The sequence below is a fragment of the Vipera berus genome (genome assembly GCF_964194415.1).
Source record: "Vipera berus genome assembly, chromosome: 6".
Lineage (NCBI taxonomy): Eukaryota > Metazoa > Chordata > Lepidosauria > Squamata > Viperidae > Vipera > Vipera berus.
This window is the reverse complement of record NC_138208.1, coordinates 45,052,356-45,076,394: the sequence shown is the minus strand read 5'-3', so window position 1 is coordinate 45,076,394 and position 24,039 is coordinate 45,052,356. Positions and strand designations below refer to the sequence as shown.

The 24,039-nt window shown below is 42.7% G+C and overlaps 1 protein-coding gene across 2 annotated transcripts in view; it reads left to right on the top strand.

Annotated features, from left to right (window-relative positions):
* The window catches only part of PTPRR (protein tyrosine phosphatase receptor type R), a gene marked incomplete at its 5' end in the record, with an annotated part of 101,659 nt that overhangs the window by 58,008 nt on the left and 19,612 nt on the right, over positions 1-24,039 (top strand). For both annotated transcript variants that reach the window (XM_081330352.1, XM_081330353.1), the window contains 3 exons: positions 1,446-1,708; positions 21,919-22,105; positions 23,354-23,438. In XM_081330352.1, the coding sequence (XP_081186478.1) occupies positions 1,446-1,708; positions 21,919-22,105; positions 23,354-23,438 (535 nt within the window). The remainder of the gene's footprint in view (positions 1-1,445; positions 1,709-21,918; positions 22,106-23,353; positions 23,439-24,039) is intronic.

The window sequence follows — 24,039 nt, the reverse complement described above, 5'->3', positions numbered from 1 at the left end:
CGTAGCTGGCTGACAGGCCGTACTCAGCGTGTGGTCCTCAATGGAACTGCATCTACATGGAAGGAAGTGTGTAGTGGGGTGCCCCAGGGCTCTGTTCTGGGCCCAGTGCTCTTCAACATCTTCATCAATGATTTGGACAAGGGGATAGATGGGAAACTCATCAAATTTGCAGACGACACCAAGTTGGCAGGAATAGCCAATACTCCAGAAGATAGGCTTAAAATACAGGAGGATCTGGACAGACTTGAACACTGGGCGCTATCTAACAAAATGAAATTCAATGGTGAAAAAAGTAAGGTTCTACATTTAGGCAAGAAAAACCAATTGTACAGGTATAGTATAGGGGGTACCTTGCTTAAAAGTACTAACTGTGAAAGGGACCTTGGAGTCCTAGTGGACAATCACTTAAATACAAGCCAGCAGTGTGCTGCAGCTGCCAAAAAAGCCAACACAGTGCTGGGCTGCATTAACAGAGGGATAGAATCAAGATCACGTGAAATATTAATACTACTTTACAATGCCTTGGTAAGGCCACACCTGGAATACTGCATCCAGTTTTGGTCACCACAATGTAAAAAAGATGTTGAGATTCTAGAAAGAGTACAGAGAAGAGCAACAAAGATGATTAGGGGACTGGAGGCTAAAACATATAAGGAATGGTTGCTGGAATTGGGTATGTCTAGTTTAACAAAGAGAAGGATGAGGGGGGACATGATAGCAGTGTTCCAATATCTCAGGGGTTGCCACAAAGAGGAGGGAGCCAAGCTATTTTCCAAAGCACCTGAAGGCAAGACAAGAAGCAATGGATGGAAACTAATCAAGGAGACAAGCAACCTAGAACTAAGGAGAAACTTCCTGACAGTTAGAACAATTAACCAGTGGAACAACCTGCCTCCAGAAGTGGTGAATGCTCCAACACTGGAAGTTTTTAAGAAGAGACTGGACAGCCATTTCTCCGAAATGGTATAGGGTTCCCTGCCTGAGCAGGGGGTTGGACTAGATGATGATATTATTATTATTATTATTATTATTATTATTATTATTATTATTATTATTATTATTATTATTATTATTATTATTATTATTATTATTATTATTATTATTATCTCTAACCCTAACATTAGTCTATTTGCAATAGTTGCTTATTCAATTATTTCCCAGTACAATTTTGTTATCCTCCTGACAAAAGCAACCCAATAAATTCTATTGTGAAATATTATGCTAGAAACCCAAGATGCAGATAATACATACCAAACTATCTAATGAACAATTTAAGGATTCCATTCGATAAATGTTTTTTTTATTATTGCTGATGCTCTCCTTGCCTATTGGTTAGTTATTATTGCATTAGTATCTAATCCTCTATCCAGTTCATTACTAACCCAATATGTGCTTTTTTTTTCAAAATTTAAGATAAAAACAGCTATTTTCTCTGTTATGAACAGATTTTATACCGAGTGAAAGAGAAAATACAATTTTCTGTGAGACAGGATAAGAACAAAAAACAGGAAATACACCTTTCTTCTGTCCCTCTGCAAAGAACTCCATCTGAATATAAGACAGCAAACAGAATGGTCCAACCTGAACAGACCCATAAAGTACTAAATGTTGTAGTAGATCCCCATGGACAATGTACGACTGAGATCAAGCCTCCATTTTCTGCCAATCCATCACCTTTCAAAATGAAACCAGTGGGGCTACAAGAAAGGTAGGATGAAAGCCTGTTAGACAGGGTTTATTATTCTCTCTTTGTAAGGCAGGGAAAGCAACTTGCCATACTGTACCTATGGGTCTGCAAATACCATCCATCTTCCTGGTAAATCTCTGTGTCCCCTGTAACTTTTATTATTTTTAGGATTACTTTTAGTAAAGAACATGGATTTGGCATGTTGCTGAATCAAAGTGTTAACCTTAAGTGTCATTTTTTCCCCTCTAAGAATGCCTCCAATTTCTGTAGGTGGTTTTAGAAAATAAAAAAGGTACTGGCTATATCCTGGTTTTTTATTTTATTTCCAAGTCTGCCTTTCAATACAGAGAAAGCCAAAGCAAGTTACAGATGGTAAGGATAGTCTCAGAAAGCTAGTCACACCAACCACATGCTTCTGGTAAAGAGAGGTTTGCTGACAAAGGTGGTGTATATGCTTCCTAGGTGACAAAAGCCAAAGAAAGTTGCCTGTGTTATGGATACTGATTCCATGAGTATTTCTTAAAGAATGGCTGAGATTGTTTTATTGCCTTGAAATATTATAGCACCTTAAATGAGTATGAGTATACAAGTAGTGTAAATAGTATGTACACGGTATAAGGGTTTGTGTGTTGTAGGAATTGTTTCCATTGTTTCACTAAAAGGCCCTGGTCTGGATATGTAATGTCAAGGACAGAAAACATTCATATCTAAATCAGTGAATATTGTAAGGCCTAGTGTCCAGTAATGCTTAGCTTTCAAATACATCCGCTTAAAATTTATGCTGTAGCAATGCAAAGTAAGGCAGTGTTATTAAACCATATCTGAGAGAAACTGATGCTGAGATTATCATTGCTTCCCCTGAACTAGCTTGTACCAGAAATATTTTGCTTCCTATGACTCACATTGAATGTTATTTCTTGATGAGCAGTGACATCTAGAGGAGAGAAATTATTGTCATCACATTTCCTCTTTCATTTATGATCTATAAGAATGGAAGATGCAGTTAACTTTCCCTTAAGTTCTCAGACAGAAACGTACGGATGTTGCATTATGTCATTCCCTCACATACAAGGTTTTAGATGATTTCTTCAGAATGGGAATGGGTCTTCGTTCTTTTTTACCACGTATGTCCTCTATGGCCTTTTCAGGTATATTGACCATCAGGAAACAAGAAGTGAGTCTCTCTGAGCTCTGGTGCAGATTTATAAAGAAGAGTTTAAAGTGATAATATGCATCCTGGTGTCAATTTAGCATTCTATTTAGGACAAATCATTCTTTGTGTTCACCTGGGAAAATATGTTTCTACAGTTTTAATTGGTATGCATTCATTTCTTCCTACAGTAGATCAAAATCAGCTTTTCCAGCCTGGTGCTGTCTAGAGCTCTGGAGTGACGGTCTCCAGAATTCCCGATTAACATCTCAACATATTTGGAGAGCACTAGGAGGTCTACAAATGTTCCCTGAATAGTAGCCTATCTATTTATCTTTTAATATTGCAGCGCATGTAAAAGTACTAGCACAGTATTTTCACAAACCAACTTATGGACAAGACCAGTTAGGAAGGTCACTTTCCACTATATTTTTGCAATAAGAGAAATTGACTGTCTCATTATGAAAACCATAGTTAAGTGTTCTCCATTTTCCAAAGAACAAGAATGGACAAGAATGAAAGATGGAAAGTGGAAAGTATAGTTGTGTTTGTCACCTATTATATTTATTGGGAGCCTGTAGTGATCCAGATTAAAAAGACAAAAAGATGGCTAGGAGTGTATACAACTGGATCCATTTCACCTGCCAACACTTGAAATCAAATGGTCTTTTTGGGGGTCTATACAAAAAGGCCCCTCATTGTCTTTCAATCCTCCAAGAGGCAAAAGATATCCACTGATTCCCATGATAGAAACATTTATTATGTGTTGAATTTAGTATGTTTTCTTCACCTTCGTCTGCTTGTAGTTACAAAATTTGCTCATGATTTTCTTATACTCCAACAAAAGGCTGGCTTCCACTCCACTTCCTCAGGGTCTTGCAGAAGAACAGGGTAGAACAACGGCTAATGACCTTCTTTTACCGGTCTCCTTAGAGAGCGTCCTCTCGCATTGTATTGTGGTTTGGTATGCTGGCCCGACAACCGCGGATAGGAAAGTATTACAGAGGGTGGTGAGCATAGCACAAGACATTGTGGGCTGTCCCCTGACACCACTGGATGACATTGACAGGGCTCGCTGCCTTGTTTATCTTATTTCAATTCTCTCTAATTCCTTTGGCTCCATCCCTGTTAGGATTTTTCAGCCACAAACTGACCTGGAAACAAACAGCTAAGATCCATAGGTGGGCCCTGAATATTTAAATTTATCAAGAAAAGTTTCAAGTGACAGTACAACAATTCAGACCAGAGCTTTCCACCTGAGCGATGTTTACAGCATGCTGGTGACAATCTTCCCATTCAATCTGACACTTCATTCTCACAAACCTTCCTGTAAAGGTGTCAAGTTTCAGAAGGTGAAGACCTGTTTAGTCTAAAGTTACAGTATCTATAGAAAAGAGTTTGCTATGCCTGGAAAAGATGTTACTATCTAAAAGAAAAAAAAATCCAGGGAAATTTAACTGCAGCCAGCTTAACAGTCCTTAGGCCTTAGGGGCAGAGAGGCTCATTCCAATTGCTCATCTAATTAAATTTAGATTTAATTTAAATTTAGATCTTTTTATGTGTGTAGTGTTACCCCCTCAGAGGCTGCCAAAGACCAGGCCCTCCCAGCCCCGCTCCCCTCCATAGTGCTCTGCAGCTCCCCTCTCAAGGTGTTAATAAAGTGTCTTTTCCAGCGGGAACTCACGCGAAGTGAGGAGGTGGCAGATTCTTGTCGTCAAGGAGTGGGGGGATTTTAGGAACAAAGATGACCAACCCCTAGCCCCATAGTCAATGCATGGCATTGTTTAACAGCCCCAGGAAGTTGTAGCGGCAATAGTCAATGACTTTACAGCGACCATTTGGAAACAAGGGGGTGGGGAAAACCCTGGCTCCAGGAAGCAATGGAAACACAAATGAAGGTAATCAGTTGGATCTAATCCCGCCCCCCTCTCCACAACCTGATATAATAATCTATTCAGGCACCTTATATATTCAGACAGCTTCTCACCCCTCTTCTGATACATGTTCCAAACGAAACAGTAAGCTAGAGACCATCTTGGCCGATCCAAATTCATCATGCAACAAAGAGAGATAGTCACGCAGAGTAAAATGTCTTCGGCTCAATGTTAGGCTTCTAATAGCTTCTGCAGAAGGGCCCTTTAAACTCTCTCTAACTCGTTGCTTATTCTTCAACTGCTTGTATTGCCTGTTCCATCCAAGCTTCATACTCCTCTTCCCCTTCTGGCACCGGTTGCATCCCCAAAAAAGTACGTAATTTGGTCAAAGGTGTGCCCCATACAGTCAGAAAAATCACCGCTACTCTGACATCTTCTGTCAGTTGCAAACTTTCAACCTGAAAGCACTCCAGAATACTCTTCTTCCATTCTAGCAGTACATAAAAATGGGGGAAATCCTGATCCACCTATCACATACACCCTCTGATCTGGGACAAGAACCCTCAATATCTGTAAAATTCGCTCCTCTGACAAAACATTGCCAGGAATATCAATAACAATGCTTATCCTTCACTATTCTGCTCCTCGCTCCACCTGATAGCTGCATTAGAGTCCCTTTTGTTCACCTGGCTTATATCCCTTGCTAAAGGGGGTGGGGCAGGCAGGGAATCCCGGGACAAGCTCCCACATGTAGCGTTGCCACCTCAGAGGCCGCCAAAGCCCAGGCCCTCCCAGCCCCGCTCCCCTCCATCACACTCTGCAGCTTCCCTACCCTGCAAAGCCTTTCAGCCAGCCCCACTACATGTGCTTGCCATTTATGAGATCACAGTATATAGTCTTTATATCAATCATATTAACTTTTTCTAGCACAGATAGAAGAAATTCAGTCTGGAAAAGTATATATTGCAAGGTTGTGTAAATATACTGTACACTGGACTGCCTACATGTAAATCATTTGTAACAAGCTTCTACAAGGATTAAAATGATCATCATTCAGCTATGGCATTTAAAAAATATATATTTCTAGCAGAAAAAGCAGGGCATTGACTCTTGATATCTACTGCCTTTAGAGTCTTTCCAGAATTCCTTTTTTTAATCAAGTGCAGCAGGATTTCTGGTGTAGGTATTGCCGCTTGTGCTATATATACTATAATAATTATTAAACATTTCCTGTGTTTTAAGTCCAGTATTCTGTTAAAAGCAACTGCTTGACATTAAGCATTGTGTTGCTCTTTGAAAACTAAATAATGAAACTGAGCCAGTGTTTGTGGATGATAGCATAGGCCTGAGACCCTAATACATGTACAGGAAAGGTTTTGGAATTTCCTGACTGAAATATACAGCTTTGCGTGGATTTGGAGGATAAATTTACTCTATTGTGTTGAGATGAATATGCTTTCTTGTGCTTAATATAACTCTTAGCTATTGCTTTCAGGGAAATGCCAATAACAACCCTGTTTTAAGCATAGGGTTGCGATGATCCCTAAAAAGTTTTTCTTGTGTGTTTTTTTGAGAACAGTATTTCAAAGTGTTTGTAGTGATTGTGTTTGCAGCTCCTCTTTTCCCTAACTACCAGACATAATTATTTAACCTAAATTACAGTTAGGTTTATCTGTACCCAGAATAGCCAGCATTTTAGTTTATTCATGGATAAAGATGTTAGGTTGCATGTTGCATAAACCCAAAATGATGGTTGCAAGGGTTCACACAAAACAGAAAGCTTGTAACTGAGGTTAGCGTATTTATTTATTTATTTATTTATTTATTTATTTATTTTTATAAACCGCCCTTCTCCCGGGGGACTCGGGGCGGTGTACAGAGTAAGGTAGGTGTACAGATTGAACAATAGTGAAAAACAATAGTAAAAACAAACTGGGACCCCAATTAAAGCTATCAGGCCAGGCCGGACTGCTGGAACAGGTAGGTTTTTAAGTCGCGCCGGAAGGTGCGGAGGTCGGGGGCCATCCGGATTTCGGTTGGCAAGCAGTTCCAGAGGGCTGGCGCACCCACTGAGAATGCCCTCCCCCTGGGGGCCACCAGCCGACATTCCTTGAGCGGTGGCACCCTGAGGAGGCCCTCTCTGTGGGAGCGCACAGGACGGTGGGGTGCTGACATTGGCAGAAGGTGCTCCCGTAGGTAGTCCGGACCCATGCCATGTAGGGCTTTGTATGTCATTGTTAGCACCTTGAACTTCACACGGAAGGCAACCGGAAGCCAGTGCAGCGCACGGAGGAGAGGTGTGATATGGGAGTATCGGGAGGCTCCCAAGAGTGTCCGTGCCGCTGCACTTTGCACCAGTTGAAGCTTCCGAGTGGATCTCAAGGGCAGCCCCATGTAGAGAGCGTTACAGTAGTCTAGGCGAGAGGTCACAAGGGCATGGGTGACTGTACGTAAGGCATCCAGGTCCAGATAAGGCCGTAGTTGGCGAACTAGTCGAACCCGGGAGAAGGCCCCCTTGGTCACAGCTCCTATGTGATCTTCCAGGGAGAGCTGCGAGTCTAGGAGGACACCCAGGTTGCGGGCCCTATCAACAGGGGGTAGTAACTTGTCCCCGATGTTAAGGGATGGAATGTTCTGAGTATCCTGGCTTGCCGGTACGTACAGCCATTCAGTCTTGTCCGGGTTCAGTTGAAGCCTGTTCCTCCCCATCCATTCCCGGACCGCTTTCAGGCAGCGGGACATCACGTCGAGGGCATCACTGATGTTGTTTGGAGTTGAGATGAAAAGCTGGGTGTCATCAGCATACTGATGGTACCCTACTCCAAAGCTGCGAATGATCTCACCCAGCGGTTTCATGTAGATGTTGAACAGGAGAGGCGAGAGGACCGACCCCTGAGGGACTCCGCAAGCGAGAGGCCTCGGGGTCGACCTCTGTCCCCCTGCCAGCACCGACTGCGAGCGACCCTGGAGAAAGGAGGAGAACCAACGCAGAACCGTGCCTCCCACTCCCAGTCCCCTGAGGCGTCGCAGCAAGATACCATGGTCGATGGTATCGAAAGCCGCCGAGGGGTCTAATAAGACTAGGACAGAGGAATGGCCCCTGTCCCGGGCTCTCCAGAGATCATTCATCAGAGCGACCAATGCCGTCTCCGTGCTGTAGCCCGGCCTGAAACCCGATTGGTACGGGTCTAGATAAACCGCTTCATCCAGGATCTGAGGAAGTTGGTGCGCCACCACGCTCTCAACAACCTTCGCAAGGAAGCGAAGATTGGAGACAGGACGAAAGTTATTCAAAGAGGATGGGTCCAAGGTGGGCTTCTTGAGGAGAGGTCTCACCACCGCCTCCTTCAAGGCGGTGGGGAAGTGACCCTCACTCAGAGAAGCAGAGATGATCGCCAGGAACCAGCCTCGTGTCCCCTCTCGAGCTGCATAGGCCAGCCAGGAAGGGCACGGGTCCAGCAAGCATGTGGAGGCGCTCAACCTCCTCATAATCCTGTCCACTTCCTTAGGAGTTACAGGATCAAATTCCTCCCAGATGACGTCGACAAGACTGTCCATGTCTTGTTCTTCCAGCTCAGCCCAGTTGGAGTCCAGGCCAGTTCGAATCCGAGCAATTTTATCCAGCAGATATTGACCGAATTCCTCGGCTCGACCCTGCAAGGGTTCCTCCCTCACCTCTTGGTTCAGTAGGGAGCGAGTCACCCTGAACAAGGCAGCCGGGCGATTATCTGCGGACGCGATGAGGGTGGAAAAGTAGTTGGATTTTGCCACCCTTATCGCAGCGAGATAAGACCTGGTGAGGATTCTTAATCGCAATCGGTCGGATTCGGATCGACTGGATCTCCAACGGCTCTCTAGGCCCCGTCTCCGATGCTTCATCTCCCGGAGCTCCGCGGTGAACCATGGGGCTCGCTGGGATCTGCGCCGGGTCAGAGGCCGCAAGGGTACAACTCGGTCCAGAGCCTCCGTGGCTGCCTTTTCCCAGGCTTCCACTAAGGCATCCGCCGAGCTGTGAGCAGGGAGTGCATGTGTGTCCCCAAGCGCTGCCTGGAACTTATCAGGGTCCATTAGGCGCCTAGGGCGGTACCATCTGGCTGGCACCGTGCACCCACGGTGGGGGGTGGCAAAGGGGAAGTCTAGCCGCAGGAGGTGGTGATCGGTCCATGACAGGGGCGTAACAGTCATGGCACCCCCACCGATATCATCACGCCACCGTCCAGACAAGAACACCAAGTCTGGGGTGTGGCCTCTCTCATGAGTCGGTCCAGAAATTATTTGCGACAGGTCCATGGCCGCCATGGAAGCCATGAACTCCCGAGCCAGTTCGGACGATCCAGGGACGGTAGGTTAAAGTCGCCCAAGACCATGAGTTTTGGGAATTCAACCACCAACCCTGAGAGGACATTGAGTAGCTCGGGCAGGGCCGCCGCTGCACGATTAGGTGGTAGGTACGCCAGCAGCAGGCCCAACTGCGCCCCTGGGCCGTATCTCAGTAGGAGAGACTCACACCCGACCATCTGAGGGACGGTGGTCTCTCGCGGGCTAAGGGATTCCCTGATGATAACTGCCACTCCCCCGCCCCTCCCATGGGTCCGAGGCTGGTGCAGCACCTGGAAACCTGGCGGGCAGAGGTCAACCAGAGGGACACCACCCTCTGGGCCCAGCCAGGTTTCTGTTATGCAAGCCAGGTCCGCATGCTCGCTCTCCACTAGGTCACGAACGAGGTGAGCTTTGTTAGCTACGGACCTGGCATTCAGGTAGACCAGCCTTAGCATAGGAGGCTGCACACCTTCGCTCCCAGGTCCTCCGGGGAAGTACAGAGGGTCGGAGCGTCTCACCGCTTGTACAGAGCGGAGATGACACTCCCGGTGACGATACGGCCCTCTGTCTGTGCACCTTCTGCCGTTCCCCACCATCCTGGGAATGGGCTGTTTGTCAGTACGCCACTGGGTATTATCGGCGACTGGTCCTCGTTTTACACCGTCGCGAATGGTCGTAGGCCTGGCCTGCGTTATGGTGGCTGGAAGGCGTGCCTTTCCCGAGCAACCATAGTCTTCTCCCACCCCCCTCCCTAACTCCACAAAAAACTTAACTAAGAACTTAATCAGGGGCCTCTTGTTGGGCTTATGCTGGAGGCCCCTGACCCTGCCCGGCCATCTCTCAGAGGCCCAGAGGTCGGGCCCGTCATCGAGATTGGATGTAGTGCAGGCGGGTCGCACCCAGGAGAGGGGGGAACCCCTGAGGGCGTGCAGTACTGTGCTGGAGTATTGAAGGAGCATAGTCACAAGGGGTTCCGGGAAGGCAGTCCCCTGGATGGTGAATTTGCAGGAGGGTCGAGTCGGGTAGGTGGGTTTCTGGATCGTCACCCTGCCACTGCCACTTGGCCGGGCGAACCCCAGAAGCAGGCCACTCCTCATCCTCTCACGATGGGTTGTGTCTCTGCTTCTGGAGGTGGTCCAGAACATACTCTGGGTGAAGCATACCCCATAGAGCTCCCACCTCTATGGGGTTGCAGGTGTAAGGCCAAGCCACTCTGCCACCGTGGCTTGCACCCAGGCCCGTCATGTCCTGTGGGGAGAGAGTGGGCAAGGATGGTTGAGAGTGGGCAGAAGGCAAGGTGGAGGGATTCATTAACTGGCGTCAGCTTTGGTGGTTCAGCCGCCCAAACAGTTTCCTCCCTGATCCTCTGGGCGTTGTTCCCGGTCGCAGCTCCATAGGCCCCTATTGGTTGGGGACCGTCCGGAGCGTGGCCTCCCAGAGGTATGGGAGTCCCTGGTGTCATGTCGCTGCTGTTGCCGTCTCCGTTCAAGGTGCCTCGAAGAGGTGGCTCAGGGTGTGGGCCGTAGATGCCTCACCGCCGCCGCTACCGCCGCTGTCAAAGGCCCCTGGGCAAAAACGGTCGACCGGGGCCCGTAGAGGCTGTCACCGCCGCCCTCGCCTTCGTTGCCGCCGCTTCCGCCGTACAGGGCATAGAGGAGTCGTCGGCACCCATTCGGGGCGGCTGCAAACGGCTCAGGGTGCAGGCCGGAGACGCTACGCCGTGTCCATTTTTTGCCGGCGTCGAAGGTTCCTGGTGAAAGTGGTCAGCCGGGGCCTGGAGAAGCTTTCGCTGCTGCTGTGGCCCACGCCGCCGTCGCCTCCATTGCCCAGCGTCTCCTTTGGTGTGGATCTTTTGGAGGCACCGCCGCCTAGGAGCAGCCCAAGGTGGTCGAGGAGGAACAAGGCACCGGCCCCACTCAAGATGACTGCAGCGGTTCAGGGGGTGGGCTGGAGACGCCACACCGCTGCTGCAAGCGCCTCTGTCAAGGCCCCTCGGAGGACGGTCGACCGGGGCCCAGAGAAGCTGTCTCACCGCCCGCGTCTTCGTTGCTGCCGCTTCCGTCGTACAGCTGGTCTGCGGCGTCTCCTTGATCCCTCGCTATCCGGGAGCAGATTAGGCGGCCGAGGCAGAACAGCAACTCCGGTCCCGCTCAGGGTGGTTGCAACGGCAGCAGCGGCTCAGGGGGCGGGCCGGAGATGCCACGCCGCCAGCGCTACCGCCGCTGTCAAGGCCCCTGGGAGGCGATCGACTGGGCCTGGAGAAGCAGTCCCGGCCGCCGTCGTCTCCGCTGCCGCCACTTCCGCCGCCCAGCTGATCCGCGGCGCCTCCTCTGATCCTCGGAGACGACGACGCTGCCTGGGAGCGGGCCAGGGAACCGAGGTAGAGCGGAGGCGTCGGCCTCACTTCAGCTGGCTGTACAGCCGCAGCGGCTCAGGGGGCGGGCCGGAGATGTCACCGCCACCGCTGTTTCAAGCCCCCTGGGGAAGATGATCGGCCCTGGGCTTGGAGCGCTCTCACCGCCGCTGTCGTCCTCGCTTTCGCCGCCTCCGCCTCACAGATGATCCGCGGCGCCTCCTCTGATCCTCGGAGACGCCGCCGCTGCCCGGGAGCGGGCCAGGGAGCCGAGGCAGAGCGGAGGCGTCGGCCTCACTTCAGCTGGCTGTACAGCCGCAGTGGCCCAGGGGGCGGGCCGAAGATGTCACCGCCACCGCCACCGCTGCTTCAAGCCCCCTGGGGAAGATGATCGGCTTTGGGCTTGGAGCGCTCTCACCGCCGCTGTTGTCCTCGCTTTCGCCGCCTCCGCCTCACAGATGATCTGCGGCGTCTCCTTTGATCCTTCGGAGACGACGACGCCACCCGGAGTAGATCAGGCGGCTGAGGCAGAGCGAAGATGTTGGCCCCATTTAAAACGGCAGCCAACGGCCCAGGCGGTGGGGCGGAGATGTCCCGGCACCCCTACAGCTGATTCGGGGCGGCAGCGGGCGGCACATTGCCCAACTCAGCTGCCCAACTTCTGACCCCACCCCAGGGGTCTGTTGACATCCCTGGGGGGCTCCTGGGGGGACGCCTTACCACTGGGGGTTACAGAGCTCTCCCCAGCACGTCCGCCATCTTTGGAGCCGGCAAAAAAAAAAAAAATATGCTCACGAACCAGACTGCTTAAGCTAACATATATTGCAAAGACAAGCACTGCAAGTGTTTCATTAAACCCAGGCATGCAGAGACAATGTCATCGTGTTGTCCCTTTTAACTACCCACTTTACTCCAAGGCAATGAAATGTTTAATGCCCACAGCCTGCAGATGTAGGATTTTTCAAACAAGGGATAAGGATCCTTTATTATAGTTGCAACCTGTATTTCTGTTAGAAAGGATTACCAGTGATACAGTACCATTAAGAGTTTTCTATCTTTCCAATACATTATCACTTCTTCTTATTATGCTCTATGGCAGTTTTTGCAAATATTTCTATCTTAACAAAAAGTAGCATTAAAAGCAGATGTGTAATTAAATTAATTTTAAAGGAGTCGCCGACTTAAGTAACACCTAGCATAGAATGAGACACAATGTTTCTGCCGGCCGTGCTCATGGTCCCCATTAGTTTTCCTGCCCTCCCTGTCTCTTTTTTAAATATTATTTTAAAATTATTTCAACTATCAAAAATGAAAGTTGGCGTGCTGCGAAGAAAAGCACCAGTCTCTACCATCATCTTTATCTCCAAGAATGTTCCTGGTTTGCAGTTGTTGTGACTGGTTTTAGATTATATACAGGAAACGTACCAATCAATTTCATTTCCAAGATGACAGGAAATCTTTGCTCATTTGTTGATTGTGCATTTGTTGCTGCACCACCCACTGCACTTCCCCCCCCCCTCTTGGCTAAACTTAAAACAAATTAATCAGTGGTCAGCATCTGGCAGACAATTTTGCTAACTTTAAGTAATGTCACAGTGATCTGTTAAAAGGTTTGTTATATTGTAAACAGACTGAAGAAAGGATAACTGTCTGAACATTACACTTTTCTACGTTTTTTCAGCTTTTCATTCCTATACAATTAGTTTGAACTATGTAACTATAATGGCAGAGGCTTGTGTGGTGAAAGTCGACAGTTCCTAAGCTAGAGATGGCCATTGATATAATTTTTTTTCACCTGCACAAGGCCACAAAGCAAACCTGTCATTTATTACTTCAAAAGAAAAAAAATCTGGATTCTAAAGTCCTGAAAGTATATAAAAGTCTTTGAAATCTGACTTACAATGTGTACACAAACAGCACAATGGGTGTGTAAGTGCTGTCAGTTTGAGACAATACCAGGCTGAGCATAGGACCAATAACCAATTATGTTATTTTACTCTTTTATTCTGAGGTATAATGTCCGGTTATTTTTAGATACCGGTAAATAAAAATATCTAAATAAAATATCTCCCCCCCCACCCCATTTAAAATACAGGGATATTTTTTTTATCTTCCTCAACACCAAGTTTCTTTTACAGGTAGTCCTTGACTTACGACACAATGGAGCCGAACATTTCTGCTCTTAAGTGAGAAATGTTGCCCCATTTTACAACTGTTTTGGCACGGTTGTTAAGTGAATCACTGCAGTTAGTAAGTTAGTAATCAAATTGTTAAGTAAATCTGGCTTCCCCATTGACTTTGCTTGTCAGAAGGTTGCAAAAGGGGATCACATGACCCCAGGTTACTACAACCATTATAAATATGAACCAGTTGCCAAGCATCTGAATGTTGATCACATGATCATGGGGACGCTGCAAAAGCCGTGTGAAGAATGGTCATAATTCACATTTTCAGTGCCATTGTAACTTTGAACCAATATATTAGTGTTTTTCAAGACAAGAATCAATGGATGGAAACTATTAAAGGAAAGAAGTATCCTAGAACTAAAGAGAAATTTCCTAATGGTGAGAACAATCAACCAGTGGAATGGCTTGCCTTCAGAAGTTGTAGGTGTCCCATCACTGGAGGCTTTCAAGAAGAGACTGGACAGTCATTTGTCTAAAACTGTATAGGCTCTCCTGATTGAGCAGGTGGTTGGACTAGATAACTTCCAAGATCCCTTCCAACTCTATTTATTATTATTATTATTATTATTATTATTATTATTATTATTATTATCATCATCATCATCATCATCATCATCATCATCACAGTCAGCCAGCTGTTCAGACTGGATTTGGCATTTTTGTCTACCTATTGAGTCCTTACCAGGACCTGGGATAGGCAGATGTGGATGTTTGATGGTATTACAGATATCGTCGCAGTTCCTAGTAAGGCTGCCTTTTGCAATTGACTAATGGTGAATTTGTCAATGCCAATGGTGTTCAAGTGGTGGTATTATTATTGTTGTTGTTGTTGTCGTCGTCATCATTATTATCATTATTACTCCCATTTACATTTCTGTGCTGGCTTCTTATATAATTGTACAAGCTCTGTGATTGCTATCACTTTTCCTTCGTTGTTTCTTTCATCATGACTTTGTTTTAATAATTATAAGATTGTTCAAAGTATTTAGAGCTCAAGATTTTTCCAGTCTATATTAAACCTAGAAAAAAATTATTTGACAATAAAAGGAAATAATCATTAGCTTCCATTGATGAAACATAAATCATATTAGATGATTAACTGACAACCTACTATACAAAGAGGTAGTTGTTGTTTTTTTAAATCCCATTTATATCCCGCCCTTCTCCGAAGACTCAGGGCGGCTTACAATCTAAAGCACAATGTGCTTAGCAATAGCCTTCATTCTATGTATATACCTGCTTATTAGGGCTTTCGGGGGCCCCCAAGCGGCATTATTACAAAGTCAGCTTAATTGCCCCCAACAATCTGGGTCCTCATTTTACCTACCTCGGAAGGATGGAAGGCTGAGTCAACCTTGAGCCTGGTGGGATGCGAACCTGCACTAATTGCAGGCAGCTGGTGTTACTTAAGGAGGCATTAGCCCACTGCTCCACCAAGGCTCTTAGTTGGCCAGGAGCCACAACACTATTTAAGTATTTTTCATTCAGTGACTCAATTAAGCATTTAGTAACAGATAATAACCTCAATAATCATTTTAATACATATTTGGATTAATCTTTTAATAATATTCAAAAGGTTTATACAGTTGAAACACCTGGAAAGTGAAAATGTGTCCTTTTGGAGTCTTTGCAAGACTATTGCAAAACTAATTTTGTTTTGCTGATCTGAGGATCAATTCATGTATTTTTTATTTTTGCTCCAAAATTAATGGGGGGGGAGGGTTGCAGTCTTTGGAGAAAGACTACATGTCATTTTTTTCTACTGATGTTTCCAGCACTTGAGAATCAAATCAGCTTCAATGTTCATAGCCTGTTCTGATTTCTGTTTCATGATCATACCAGACCGTAACTGAGCATTCTTCACCTAGGTTCCTTGTGAATGCTTCTATCCCTTCATCTGAAAATCTGGTTTACATGATAATCTCCATTTGATGGTGGAGTTAATTGAGAGGTATAAACAGGTGTTTATCTTTCAATCAATAGTCTGTTCCTAATTTTTTGGATAAATAGGAGAATTGACAGAATTTTAGAAAGGCTGATTAAGAGAGGGAAAACTGAAATGTTTTTCTTTCAGCACTTTCCTGCACAGGATGTGGAATGATTCCTGTCCCAACCAGATACCAATTGCTTAAAATTTAGTCTAGATGTACTTTTGAAAATCATTTCCTTCATTCCTTTGTGGCATAATGTAATCTGACTAATGCTTGGAAGTGATTTTGAATATGAATCTAAATACTGAAAATGCTGCTCAGTTGATAGTTATTTTTGAAATTATCTCCTAGTGCCTTTAGGTTTCCAGCAATCCAGCAATTACTCTATTTTGTTTGCAGGAGTTTGTATCCATCCAGGGAAGAAGTACTTTAGCTGATTTTATTTAACAAATAAAGCAAGACAATTATACCTACTCAGCCAGATTGCTAAAGAAGAAAATTATGCTTCTCCAAATATCAGACTATAATATCAAATAAAAATCTGATGGGGCACATTTTTATTAAGGAAGAAAGGATTCTCCAAAATAAGGAACAGATTCTGCAATAAGGAACAATGATACCCAACTCTAATTCATTCATTTATGCACTTTTATTTTCACACTTTGGATAGCTCTCTCAAACTGAAAATAAGACAAAGTGGTTGAAATAAGTGCCTCTTGGTTGCACAGGGAGTCAGGTTCTGAATATCTTTGCTATAAGCTTTGATATTTTATAAGAAGTCTTCTTCTTACTGATTACATATCTAAAAGGATGCTAGGTTCTCTTATTAACGATTGCCTGAATAGTCCGAGCACATTATTTGAATACATTGTTCTCCTGTTGCATGTATGTTAATTTTCTCAACATTTTGGGATAATTCTTTATGTATTTTCCTCCAACTAGATATGGTAACATTGACAAAGGATCCCACATTGCCAAAAAGTTTGCATCTTTGGATCTGCTGCTTTAGTGTCTTTTCAGATAGATTTGTACCATAGTTGTTGGCCAAGCAATTTTTTAAACTGTGTATATAGAATATTTAATGTAGCTAAACTACAGTATGTGCATGTACATCCATATTTTGTTCAAAAGATATCTGAGAAGCCTGCACACCATTGCTACATGCAACTTAAAATGCAGACCATTTTTTTCCGTCTGATGTAAAGACAAGTAGTTCTGCTGGTTAATTAATGTCTTCCTCCCATCTCTCTCCTGTTGACACTATACAACAAAGAACTCCAGTCATTGAATCACATTTCAGAAATGCATATAGAGGAATGCAGAAGCCTCTATATCTGCAGTTATAAAGGAAAAAAGGCAGAAATGATGAATGAGGGGAGGGAGAAACTCAATCAGCTATGCATAATTCTTTGCCCTGTCCAGAAAATGAATGAATGAATGCAATCAGGTTGGGTACTGCAATGCTAAACATGACATTCAGAGCCTGGTGTTAAAGATTGCAGAAACTATTGGTTAAAATAATCACAAAAAGTGAAGAGAGAAGTCATTTTAAGGGAAAGGCAGGAAATGACCACTTCAGTGATTTATGGGCTTCATCAGATTGGTTGACATAAAGTGAATAGGTGGAGCTTCCTGAAGAGATTTTTCAGTTAAATTCCATGACACTCTTCATCCTCTAAAAATTGACATCCTCTGAAAATGCCTAAACCTATAGCATGGATTAGGCTGTTTGGAACACAACACCATAAAACCTATTGTTGAAATATGTAAAATTAAGTAAGAGTAACTTAATATTGATTCAAATTACTTCATAAACATGGAATATGACATATAGAAAGAATATATGGCTCTTATGATTCACATTAAAACTTTTCTCAGTGAAATGGGTATTGAAGGTTGATGGTCGTAGTCAAGCCTGTGAATGTGTTGAACCTGGAAAACTATTTGAGCGATTATTAGTCAAGTATTCTTTATGATTATAACAGAAAGGAAATTTATTTACAGGAAATACATTATAAACCTAGAAATAGCTAGCTACCTCTTATCAGACAGAGAGTCCCAAAGCAAACATTCTCTGTGCATTTGAGTCTGTGTCTGCATGCTTTGAAGAAAGGCAGAAAGGACGGCTTCAGAGAAAAGCAATCTCTTACATAAAAAGCAGGCAGAGATATAGACAAAGAGAGTAAATCCATAGTTCTGTATCATCACTCTACTGTCTTCTTGTGTTCAGGAGATACTAATGAATCAGTGCCATGGGATTAGATTGTGCAATCTTCTTTCCTTCACTCTTTTCCTATGTCTAAAATGAACAATTATAATTTAATTATATTACATGAATTTATTTTTCCACTAAAATCTCTCTTTAATTCTATTCCCACTTATTTTAGAATATGAATTCCTGAATTCATGTAGAAGGTTGCCTTTCAGCCATGACATACTATGCAAATTAACCCATAATTAAGGTCAGGTATTTGGGTTTATGGGACAGGAAGGGGGGCTTTGAATAAAAATAGGCATCAGGACTTTGAATAGAGAGGATAACCATAATTATGCAATCTAGTTAACAATCTAATAGTTATATTCTAATCTAAGTATAATTTCCAGATTTTTTGTATAGGAACCTCCATATACACTGAAAACCTGGGCCTGCTGTTGTCCAAGAAACAGTGATAAATGTCAATTATCCATTAGATTCAGTAAATAAATGAATGTATTTATTGGCTACACCTGAACAACTACTTGCTACAATTTGCAGGACCAGATTATCCTCCAAGACTTTCCCTTTCCTTGAAGGATGGAGGCCTTAAAGATCTGGCTCCTTTTAGTCATCTTGTCTAATATTGTCTACTGCAGGGGTGTCAAACTCAATTTCATTGAGGGCCGGATCAGCATTTCGATTGCCCTCAAGGGGCCAGGTGGGTGTGGCCAGGGTGGGCATGGCCTACTGGGTGGGCGTGGCTAGAGTGCGTATGGCCTACGCATCAAGGGTACCTATGGGGGGCCTGGGCAGGAGTGGGACAGATCTGAGGGTCTCTGGCGGAAGGAGGGTCTCTGGGCCAGGGCCAAGGCAGTGGGGGCCGTTCCCTCACTGTTTCCAGGATGGCTTCGCAGGCCACATGAAACCACTTCGCGGGCCGGATCTGCCCCCCGGGCCTTGTGTTTGACATGTCTGGTCTACTGACAGGGTATCACAGTGTGGGGGTGTCTTGATTTCTTTTTCTAGGTCAGTGAGATTCAGTCTCAATCCACCTTATAAAACATTATTGGGAGCTTTAATGCATTAATGTAATCCTTACTTCTTACATGAAATAGCCTTTGGAAGCATTATTTGCTATAATTCTATTTTTATAATTAACCTGTGCAAATAACAGATAATTTTCTGTTTCTTTCCATACTTCTTTCTTTCTTTATATTATTTTAATGTACTGTTATCTTTGGATCAGCTGAGAGGAATCAATTTGCTTCTCAACACCAATTTTCTTTATTAATCACTTGAACTGGAAAAGCCATAAATTCAAAGATATAATTAGTTCTTGCCACATTTTTTGTTGCAGAGGAAATAACCCTTTTGCCATGATTGACTGATAAAACAATGTCAAAGCCAAAGAAAATATCAACATTTCAATTGTGCTTTGTTATAAAACAATATGTATTTATGCTTTTTTATTAGGAAATCCAAAGACACTTTTAGAGAGGTAAGATTGTGTACAGAGTAACGAAGAATTGGTTGGTTTTACTTCATGTTCTCTCCCTCCTTTCTCCCACATAGTTGCTCCATTGTAAACATTTTGAACTGTTTTTAAATAACTGCCAAGAAATTGATGCAGGAATTGGTCTGGGGGTGTAAATGTTCCAAAAATATAGCATTCTATTTTGACTCAACACTAAAATACAATATATTTTGCATTAGCATTTAGTTATAAACTCTGATGTCATACCTACAAAGTAGGAAAAATAAAAAAAAAAATACCTCACTTTAAATTGGCATCACCACAGCTGGTTTGTTATGTTTTAAACTAGTTTCAGTAATGCCCATTTAACAAGAAACAATATCTCCCTTGTGGATAAGTGGATGTAGGGGAGCTTTTAGATCTGTGTCCATTGACTGAGATCAGCCGATCCTTAAAGATCTAGAATCTCCTTTTTAAGAGAGAAATAAAAACTAGCAAGGCCTTCACTATCAGCATTACCATTGAACTCAGGGAAGAAAAAATAATTGAGTCCACAAAGGGTGGAGGCAGAATTGCTCCCTCTCTTCAAATATATTGGAGCATATACAAGTTCAGTCTGATGGAATGATTGTTAGTTCAATAATATACCAAGTGCCTAATGCTCAGTCTTCTGTTTGAAGGTGTCCTGCTGAAGTTTACTTTAAAACTATAGAGTCATAAGAAGGAAAGAGACATGGTCTTGAGGTTGGTCATCAACAATTAACATGTAGGTAGCAGACACATAGGGAACGTGGGTTAGGATGCTGAGCTTGTCGATCAGAAGGTCAGCAGTTTGGCGGGTCGAATCCCGAGTGCCGCGTAACAGAGTGAGTGCCTGTTACTCGTCCCAGCTTCTGCCAACCTAGCAATTTGAAAGCATGTAAAAATGCAAGTAGAAAAATAGGGACCACTACGGTGGGAAGGTAACAGCATTCCATGTGCCTTTGGCGTCTAGTCATGCTGGCCACATGACCATGGAGATGTCCTCGGACAAGTGCTGGCTCTTAGGCTTTGAAACGGAGATGAGCACCGGCCCCTAGAGTCAGAAGCGACTAGCACGCATGTGCGGGGGAACCTTTACCTTTACCTAGCAGACACATAGGTTATCTAACCAATCTCTTTTATTTTGCTATTTTAAATTTAGTCATTTAGTCATTTCTTAATTGGCATATTCCTTCTCCCTTATCACTTTAATAATACTTAAATAGCCATATTTAGAAATCACAGTGTTTCCATGTTGTTCTCCAGCTTTTAGGTGTAAACCTAACACCTTGGCAGCCTCTTCCAATTTGCTACCTTCCACTTGTATTTTAATATTTCAGTGGTTGGCATAATGTTATGCCAGGTGACTTCCTGGCATTTTAAATACAGTTTATTACTTCATGCTTTCACCATGTGATTAATGTGAAGGGGAAATTCATCCAGAAAAGGAACCATCAGATCCCCATCAGATCCTGAATGGGACATGATAAATAGATTGCCTTATATCTGGTGGTGTTAATAAATATTTGTAGCAAGTATCCTTTTACAATAAGTAAAAGTAACAGCCAAATACATGGAGTAATTTCAAATCGGGAAAACTGGCTAGGGAGACCTGTTCAATAAAGCAAATTTTTAGTGAGAAAAGATACTAGACTTTACCTTCCCATTTTTCAAGTGGGGAAGTCCATAAAATAGAAATGTAACTCCTATATATTATCAAGTCTGATTCTGCAAGCAGTCAATGGATGTGAAAAATCTGTGATCCAACTATGGTGGCAATTTATAAGATAACCTGTTTAAGGTCACTGACAAGAATAAATGATTGCATTTTTCTTCTGTACTGTCAGCTTATTCAATATTGCTTTAAATAAAGCCAAAGGTCAATCTGGCTCAAAAACCAGAGTAAGATTTAGCTTCATCAGGACAGGAATGCTTTTGAACTGGAAATGTCTTTATGAATCCTGCCATCATGAAAACGGATATTTATGCTACAAGCAGAGCAAAACATCTTTAGTGATACATTCTGTGTTAATAAAATTTCAGTCCATACTTAGTACTGATAAGACAAAATATTTCAGACCAGTTTTTCTGCCTAATACATACCAAGATTCGAAAAATAAAGCAACCAAATTTCTGAAATAAGAAGAGGAAGATGATGCCCCTTACTATATTTTCATCCGGATTAATAATAACTTTCCAAAACTAAGTAATCCTATTTTGACTTTACATGACTTTTTCCAGCTAGTACAAGTCAAATTGTATTTTGTTAATGGCTATTTAGTTGGGTCTTTCATCTACCTTTTACTAACAATGGTTCTGCAAATTTGGAACAATATTTGGAAGAGGTCTTGAGAAATATATAGATTTTAAGTTTATTATTTTTAAAACACACTAATTTTTCATTCTTCGCAAAGTGCTTTCCCCCAAGTCACATGAGTGCACAAACTTTTAACTTAGATGCGTTGTACAATTTTTTTGAGAAGTGTTTTTATATACTTTTTTCTATACCAATTTTCTTTTCCTTATTTGTGGTGCAAACACCAACATAAAGAAATTCCAAAGACACCCTTTATATAGTAATACGTTTCTCTGTATTCAGTGGCATTTATTTTCCAATAAATATGCTTAATTTCTTATGCAAGTATTACCTATCAAATTTTAATTTATCAGGTAGGTTCACATAAAGAGTTAATTACAAATATATATTATATTTGTTATCACACAGACGGGGATCCAATGTTTCGCTCACATTAGATATGAGCAGCTTAGGATGTGCTGAACCTTTAATAGCTGTACCAACCCCAAGGGAAAAAGTAGCAATGGAGTATCTACAGTCTGCTAGCAGAATGTTGACCAAAGAGCAATTAAAAGATGTAGCTGAAAGTTCTCATTTACTTCAGACAGAATTCATGGTAAGTCTGTAACACTGCTTTGTTGTTTTAAAACTAAAAACTTCTTGTAACTTTCTGTGGTCTTCAGAATGATATACCTCTGGCATTTGTACTGTACAGTGCTTGAGCAAGGGCAATGGCAGAATTGTAAACTGGAGATGCCCAACCAATCTTCTAAAGCTGCACTGCTGTCAACTCTACAAATGAGCATGGCTGCAGCCATTTTCCCTACTCATTTTTGGTTGCCACATAGAACGGAGGGAGGGGGGTTGCCCAGGTGCTTTGCTAGTCTAAATAATCTTTTGTCCCATGGGAACCAAGGTCATTGGCTGCTCCCGAGACTGTATTGGGGAATGTAGTTGCTTGCATAGTTTTATGGGTGGGTTTTTTAAACTTTGTATTGGGGTATTGTTATGAATGTCTCCAGACTTGGTTTCACTTTTGACGTGCCAATACTTTGTAACTAATAAACATGTTACTTGAGGAATTTGCATGCCTTGGAGTTCTGCTTTATTTGTTTCTGTCTGTCGAAAGCATGACATTTTTTAGTATGCATATAAAAAAGTAAGATTTAAGGATATGGAACAAAGATGTCCTGGCATTATTTCATGATTTCACCAAAAACACAATAGAGTAAATAGCTGCTGAATTCTATTCCTTGTTATAAAACAGGATTTTCCATGTAGACCTTCAATTCTCTAGAGGTTTTCATAGCATTGCTAGGTCTCCTGATACAAGCAAAGATAAGGGAATTCTAGAATGTCTTAAGCTCAAATAGTTTTGGATAAGACTGAACACACACTCACTGGTTTATCTGATTTGAGATCATACCAAAACAAAACAAATGTAGTAATTAAACATAAGTCAAACTATGAATCAAGCTTTTCAATGGAAATTGACCAGGATGATACTTTTATTCTGAGATTTTTGGAGAGGTAGTTTTGAAGCTGAACTGTGACCAATAAAAGTGACCACCATATGTATGTATGTGGTTTTATATGTATTATTTATTCTGTTTAACTTTGCAGGCTCCCTAGAGTCTTTTGATGATTATAAATCTAAATTTGTAAATTAATAAATTAGCCATCCCAGACTCTTATTGCTTTTTAATTTAAAATCCCTAAACAGATTATTTCTAAAAAAAACACCCAGAAAAACAATGCTGCGGCTTTGTGATAAACCTTCCTATGAGCTGCAATAAGTAACTTATTAACATTGATACTAAGAATTGCTCATAATGAAAATTGTGTTTTATTTCTTTCTCTTTAGGAAATCCCCATGAATTTTGTCAATCCTAAAGAAATAGACATCCCTAGTCATGGAACCAAAAATCGTTATAAAACCATTCTTCCAAGTAAGTTAGTTTAAAGTGATACTTTTGTCAGTTAATTCTCCTTTTTCCTATTATCAGCTTTTTAATTCTTAATTTATAGGTGCCCTTGAATTAAAGCAACCTGGCTTAATTGCAAAGTAGTTTGCAATAATTTTTTTTAATATGCATTGTTGTTATTGTTGCTATCACAACTCCAGTTGATGAACTGCATTTGACTTCTTAAGCCCAACTTGTAGAGATGTGCTGACTTACATAGGAAACAAAATAAGCATTTATCCTACCATAAACTTTATTAATGTACTTTACTGTTGGAAACTTCTGTTAATGTAATTGGTTCATATCAATAAAGCTTAAGTATTTTCAATTTCTCTACTTCTGTCCTCTGTCAAAGTATGTTTCTGCAGCAATATGATTTTGCTAAAACATATACTAAAGAGCCATAAGATTAATTTTGATTAAGTAGCAATGGGGAGAAGCAAAAAATAGAATAAACCAGAAAGCCAAATACAGTTCACTCCAGTAAAGAGCCATAGTTGTTCTAAGCAGTCATGATTAAAAATGTTTTCCCCATCAAAGTGGTTTGCAGTCTTGCCCACTGCTAGGAAAGTTAGTATAGTAATTA